Genomic DNA, 7,081 nt, shown 5'->3' with positions numbered 1-7,081 from the left:
GGATTCTCCAAGCAAGAATACTGGAGTGGGTTGCTACGCCTTCCTCCAGAGGATCTTCACAACCCAGGGATCAAACCCATGTCTCCTGAGGCTCCTGCACTGCAGGTGGATTCTTTACCTCTGAGCCACCAGGGAAGCCCTGGCTTTATGGTAACACATTAGAATTAGACAAAAATAATTCACTTTCATTAAGAATTATTTTCTTTTACAAGACTCTAACCCTTAAAATGATGTATTAACCCTTGCAAAGTACTGGAAACATATAGAGATTATGGGAAATGTAATACCATCAGGAAACAAAGCAGAATAGAAAATCAGCTCCAAGCTAGTCCCAATATCTTGGGTAAGACTCATGAGCTCTGAGGCTTCTTCATAACCACACCCAGGAGAGAGTCCTACTGTTTTAGGGTCCCGATATGTTTGTACAGATGACTTGAAGGATGGGCCATTGCAGCTGAAAAGGAGAGCCACACACCACCCACCTCCTTTGCTTCTGAGCCCACATTCTATTCCTTGGTTTCCATAGAGTCATTGCTTCTTCTCCATTTATAAAATAAGATGAGAACAGGCTCAAGCCCACCTCTAAGCACTGATAAAAATGACACAGAGATAATACAAACAAAGACACTGAGTGCTAGAAATGATAAGACCAAGTTGCTACCTCTAGGTTGAGTTCAAACCTTGAAATCTAATTGGAAGCCAATATTGTACACGTTTCCCAGCTCGGAAGTGAGAAAGATGGGCTGCCTGGTCTCAGAAGAGGCAATGAACCATCCAGGAAAGGCCACAGACTCAAATGTGGAGATCCTGCCTGTCGTTTCGTGGTAGAAAAGGAATGGCTTCACAGGCTTGGCTTGGTTGTACAGATCCATTATCTTCTGGTTCTGAAATGGGACAGAAAATGCCAGAAGGAGAAACAGAGGCTGTTTGAGTAGTTCAAGGTTGTTGTTGTTTAGTTGCTAAGTCATGTCTGACTCTTTCAAGATCCCACAGACTGTAGACTGCCAGGCTCTTCTGTCCATGGGATTCTCCAGGCAAGATTACTGGAGGGGGTTGCCATTTCCTTCTCCAGGGGATCTTCCCAACCCAGGGCTTGAACCCTCGTCTTTTGTATTGAGAGGCAGATTCTTTACCACTGAGCCACCTTGAAAGCCCTGCAGTTCAAGGTTCCTTGCACACAACCTATAAATGTTCCAATGTTTGAGCAACCCTATCCATATATTAGAGCAAGCCTAGGAAAATACATTTCAAAGGAACAGCAGAGTGGGCACACCCAAAATCTCACCTTCCCAGCCTTCACCCTCAAATCCAGAGGTTGCATGGAAGTTGACACAAGGCACAGGCTCACGGATAAGTGGCCACACTTGAATTACAAATTGGAACTCTCCTCACATTAGAGGCTGAGAAGACCCCCTCTCCCCCAAGGAAAAGGAAGGAGATGCAAATTTGCAGCAGGAAGCCAAGGTCCTCTCTCACCCAAGCTGCATCCATGAGAGACCCCCCTCCTGTAAGAACCACTGTTCTGGCAAAGGACTACCAGGTGGGGTTGTATAGGTTTCTGATTGTCAAACATATGAGAAAGGTCAAAGCCATGAAAAAGGCACAAGAGGGTCTAAAAACTCAAAAGACTTGCACTCAAAGGAACAAAGGAACATAGAATAATCAGAAAAAATCTTCCATATTGTATACAGAAAGATATTTGTAGGTGTATATATTTATATATTTACATATTGTTATATTTAGGTAAGATAAGTATTTCTAAGTAAATTACATTATATCCAAGATCTCCAAAGAGATAATAGAATGGCCCATAATTCGGCCACATTCTACCCTGAATAGGGGGACTTCTTCCAAAAGATTCCTTTATTCAGTTAATAACTTCCAGTTAATCTATCCCACTCTGTGGACAGCCAAAAACCAAGAAGCCAACCTTGAAACTGCTTTCTTTGACCTCTCAGCATCTAACCCAGTAACAAGACCTGTAAACCCTAGTTCCAAAATATTTGTTGAATTGAGCCGCTTCTCACATCCTCCCCCACACCTGTTCCATCCCCACCACCCGTTCTCCACAAAGCAGTTGAATGAACTCTAAACTGAAATAACTGAATAAACAAGATCATGTTACTATCCAGCTTAAATGTCTTGAATGATGTTCTCATAATTATCATATGATTTAAGGCCTTTAACAAAACCTGCAGGGTCTAAACCATCTAGCTCTTGCCTACAGAGCTGAAAGCATACTGTTTCGTCCTCATCTACTTCATCACACACTATATCCACTCTGTCAGCAAATTCTATTGCCTTAATTTAAAGTATTTCAAGACTCTGACCATCATCCCTCTTCCTCCAGTAGACCCTCAGATTATACCTGGGTCACCCTGAAGCCTCCAAGGGGCATTTTGTCCTTGTCCGTCACACCCTGCTCTCAAGTAGCAGCCAAAATAATCCTTTTAAAATCTATGTCCTTTCATGTCACTCTTCTATTCAAAACATTCTAATAATTTGGGTTGAATTAATTAAAAATTTTTATATATTTTTAACTGGACCATAGTTGCTTTACAGTGTTGTGTTAGTCTCTGCTGTACAACAAAGTGAATCAGCCCTATGTATACATATATCTCCTTCCTCTTGGACCTCTCTCCCAGCCCCACCCCCAACTCCACCCCTCTAGGTAATCATAGAGCATCAAACTGAGCTCCCTGTGCTGTACCAGCTATCTGTTTTACACATAGTAGTAGATAAATACAACAGAATATTACACAGCCATAAAAGGGAATGAAATTGGGTCTTTGCAGTGATGTGGATGAACCTAGAGTCTAGCATATATGTTGAATGAATTAATTGATTGACAGGTTAAAGACTTTACAAAAGTGGGAAAGCTCTTTTACTATCTGCCTTTCTCTGAACTCTGCCTCCTCCCCAGCTCACTCCCGGTCCTTGAACTTGCCCTCACTGGACACTCTGTTGGGCTCACATTTTTCTTCCTTTCCTGTCCAATAAAATCTTACCTTTACAATAATACCTGCTGTACTATTTACCATGAAGCCAGGCTCTAGCTGTTTCTGGTGCCACCAGTCTCTTTACCAGTTCTAATCATTCTTTCCCAGACAACACAACCCCCTTTAACATGTCACAGGCTTACCCATGATTATGCTTCTTGTGGACCATTTCTTGTCTTCCACTAGAATGTAAACCCTAGGAAGGCAAGGCTCTTTGCCATTCTGTGCACTAATGATGTTCCAATGCCTACAACAGTGCTGGACGCCAGTTAGAAGGCACACATTTGCTGGCTTGGATTGGATGGTGTTGAATTAAATTGAATTGCTGTAAACTGAAGTTTCAGAAACAAGTTGTTTTATATCAGGCAGTTAAAAATAAGAAAAACATGGGCTTCCCTGGTGGCTCATGGTAAAGAATCCTCCTGCCAATGCAGGAGACACAGTCTCGATTGCTAGTTCTGGGAAGATCCCACATGCCAAGGAACAACTAAGCCATGCCACAACTACCAAGCCTGTGCCCTAGAACCCAGAAGCCACAACTAATGAGCCCACGCACCACAACTACTGAAGCCCACGTGCCTAGAGAGCCCGTGCTCTGCAACAATAGAAGCCACCGCAGTGAGAAGCCCATCCACCACCACAAGAGAGTAGCCTCCACTCACTGCAACTAGAGAAAGCCCACACAGCAAAAAACAAGACCCAGCACAGCCAAAACTAAACAAATAAAAATTAGTTTGGCTTTAAAAAAAAAAAGCTTATTGCATGCACATGACTCTAAAGGAGCCAGGTATAAATATGCTTAAGAACAGGAAACTATTTATTTTTTTATTATAAAATTAGATTTCCTGACAAATCAACTTCTGAGAAAAGAAGTTGGGTTTTTTCTAACATTATTTTTCTTTGTCACTTACCTTCAACTGTAATTCAGGCTTTCCACCAACGTCCTCACAACATAGACACATTTCTGGCTGCTTTATTCCCAAATAAATAGGACTCCCTTTGTCTTTCTGAAGAGACTCCAGATACTTGCATGGTATAACGGTGACAATGACTGTCAGAGAAGAGGGGTTACGGCGTCAGTGACCTTTTGCAATTACAAAAGACCAAGATCTTACAGGCAAGGCTGGAAGAGCCCTTAAGAGTATAATCCCACTACCAGACCCACAGAGTGGTCAGCCTCATATTCATTCGTTCATTCATTCACTCAATCATACCAAGCACCAGTCGCTGCTCTAGGAAACGGAGCGCAGGCAGAGGAGGCAGACCCCACCGTTGGGATTTTCACAACCTCTGCTTGAACACGTGGAGGCGAGGAGCACCAACCCCAAGCAACCCCTCTGATCCTTGGAAAGCTCTGTTCATTACCGAGTTTTGCCTAACTGATGTTGAAATCTGCCTTCTGTGCAACCCACCCAATTAGTCCTCTTAGGACATAGGAAGTTGGGCAAACAAGCCACTCTTTTTCCTTAGGACAGGCCTTCAGATCACTGAAAGCAGCTCTCCTGCTCCCCAGAAAGCTACTCCACTCCCTCTGCTCTCTTTGCCATGGTCCAAGACACCTCTTCCTGGGCAGATGTGAAATTCTTCCCCCTCCAGGTGTTGTTGTTCAGTTGCTAGGTTGTGTCTGACTCTTCGCAGTCCCATGGACTGCAGCACACCAGGCTCCTCTGTCTTCCACATTCTCAGAGTTTGCTCAATATCATATCCATCGAATTGGTGAAGCCATCCAACCATCTCATTCTCTGCTTCCCCCTTCTCCTTTTGCCTTAGTCTTTCCCAGTAACAAGGTCTTTTCCAGTGACTTGGCTCTTCACATCAGGTGGCCAAAGTATTGGACTTTCAGTTGCAACAACAGTCTTTTGATGAATACTCAGTGTTGATTTCCTTTATGGTTGACTGGTTTGATTTTTTGTAGTTCAAGGGACTCTCAAGAGTCTTCTCCAGCACTGCAGTTGAAAAGTATCATTTCTTTGGTGCTCAGTCTTCTTTCTGGTCCAACTCTCATATCCGTGTATGACTCCTGGAAAAACCATAGCTTTGACTATATGGACCTTTGTCAGCCAAATGATGTCTCTGCTATAAAGCCACACTTTAATAAAAGGATGGTACAAGCATCCCAGCAGCACTGATGTGAGGCTGCTCCAAGGAGCAGCCACACGATGACCTGTCACTTACCTGGCCCTACATTGTTGCTCCGAGGAACTACCATGAGGGTCTGACCCTGAAGGAACCACACCTGCTGACTCAAGTCGGAGACTACTGCATGTCTGGGATTATCCATTGCTGTTTAAATGGAAAAGAATAATTTTTTAAAAACCCCAACATGATGAAGGCTGCTTTACTAGATGTTAGGAGAAAGATCATCTAATCCAGGTCTTTCAGGAAGGAAGGCTCAGTCGATAAAGAATGTGCCTGAACACTAAAAAAAAAAAAAAAAGAGAATCTGCCTGAAATCCAGGAAACCACCTGCAATGTAGGAGACCTGGGAAGATCGCCTGGAGAAGGAAACGGCAACCCTCTCCAATATTCTTGCCTGGAGAATCCCGTGGACAGAGGACCCTGGTGGGATACAGTCCCTGGGATTGCAAAGAGTCAGAGATGACTTAGCAACTAAACCACCACCAGGAGAATGATCTAATCCAGGTCTTTCAGGAAGGATGGTTCAGGGTTTGCACATTAAAACTGGCAGCTCTCACATGACCCATGAACCCAGCCTTTCTTTCCACTGAAACTGTGGGCTCTGTTGAGGAAGAGAAGGGCCATAACTGGTCTAAGAAGGTAAACTCTCATCCCCATAAGTACACATGTGTCAAGGCCCAGCTACTCTCTTTGATGCTTTGGGTTTGGCCCAAGCCTCTGTCTGGACCCAGAGCAGTGAATAAGAAATGGTCCTCACCCTCATGTTCCAATGGGATATGGATAAGCCTTGGGTTGTAAGAACTGTACACAGGAAGGGGCAGAGAAGGCTAGGGTGTTCAGAAGAGACAGGCATGAATGTTCCTGGCCTCCAGACTCCATGCCAACATCACCTGATGTATGGACTCCTCCATCGCGTCCCAGAAAACATGCCATAGTGGGGTAGTCTCAGTGCCTGTTGGGGACAGTGATAGGAGATCTGAGCATTAGAAGACATTTCAAGACCCTCCCAGGAAACTAGTTCCTAATGTCCTGATTCTGGGCAGGGAGCCAGGAAGCCTGGACTGATATCAAGATCTGAGGCACCTTCTGGGACAAAACCTCAAGGCAACCTTAAGGAGGGCATGTAAAGCAGAATTTTCCTCCTCCCACAGATCCAGCCAGGGACCATATTCCCCCTAGAGGTTCCAAGGTCAGGCATGAATTTTGACCTCAAATAGCCCACAGCTCCCTGAAGTCCGGGTCACCTCCTCCCAGCAGCCCTCCCCAATCCCACTGGCAAATGCATTTGCCTGGGAACAGGGGAGGGGACCCCAGTCAAGTAGATCTGCCAGGATCCTAGCAGCTCCCCAGAAAGAGGCACCTAGCCCGGCATGGCTCCACCCCTTCACTGAGTCCTAAAACATGAAAAGACAGAAAGCTCTAGAGTCAAGGAACCTTCCAGCTCTCAGTTGGCAAGAACCTTTAAAGAAAGCACAGGGGACTGTATAGTAGCTCCAGCAGCTCCTGAGAGCAATGACGGGCTATGACAAAGCAGGGGACATTTATCTGGCATGTTAGGGAGTGCCAGCTACCTCAATGGGGCGTGACAATCTTATGACATGAATGAAAGCAGGATCCTCCTTTCAGAAGATCCCGTGAGGCTCAGATGAAGAAATTACAGCATCAGCATGATATGACCTGTCTGGGCTCCCTGAGAAGAAAATACCAAGCCAAGCTCCTCCAGCAGGGTTAATGACAGATCCTGGGTTTCTCAGGAAGGGGAGATTGAGGGACTTCCCCAGAACCCAATTCTCCTGCTGCTGTCACTCTGGACTGGACTTGCCGGCTTTAAGTGAAGGGAATCCATCACCTGGGGCCAGGAAGCTTGCCCACTTCAGTCCTACTAAGGGAGCCCTACGATGGCAAAATTAGCTGTGGGCCCAGGTGGCACTAGAGGTAATGAT

At 45.1% G+C, this 7,081-nt stretch overlaps 1 protein-coding gene across 1 annotated transcript; it reads right to left on the bottom strand.

Moving 5' to 3' along the window:
- Positions 1–674: 674 nt before the first annotated feature.
- On the bottom strand, positions 675–5,280 carry LOC129623804 (interleukin-36 gamma-like). Its single transcript, XM_055541729.1, has 3 exons — positions 5,175–5,280; positions 3,911–4,050; positions 675–884 (listed from the first exon to the last, which is right to left on the bottom strand). The coding sequence occupies exons 1-3, from the start codon at positions 5,278–5,280 to the stop codon at positions 675–677; spliced, it is 456 nt and encodes a 151-aa protein (XP_055397704.1).
- Between the last annotated feature and the right edge of the window lie 1,801 nt (positions 5,281–7,081).

Source organism: Bubalus kerabau, chromosome 11 (assembly GCF_029407905.1).
Source record: "Bubalus kerabau isolate K-KA32 ecotype Philippines breed swamp buffalo chromosome 11, PCC_UOA_SB_1v2, whole genome shotgun sequence".
Classification (NCBI taxonomy): Eukaryota; Metazoa; Chordata; class Mammalia; order Artiodactyla; family Bovidae; genus Bubalus; species Bubalus kerabau.
This window is presented reverse-complemented; position numbering and strand designations above follow the sequence as displayed.

What these genes read in the sequence shown, in the direction of transcription:
- LOC129623804 (XM_055541729.1), bottom strand. Translation starts at nt 5,280, where the DNA reads ATGGATAATCCCAGACATGCAGTAGTCTCCGACTTGAGTCAGCAGGTG. An exon ending in GAGCAACAATGTAGGGCCAG is followed by an intron (nt 4,051 to 5,174) that starts GTAAGTGACAGG and finishes CTTCTCTGACAG; the next exon opens with TCATTGTCACCGTTATACCA. An exon ending in AGCCTGAATTACAGTTGAAG is followed by an intron (nt 885 to 3,910) that starts GTAAGTGACAAA and finishes GTCCCATTTCAG; the next exon opens with AACCAGAAGATAATGGATCT.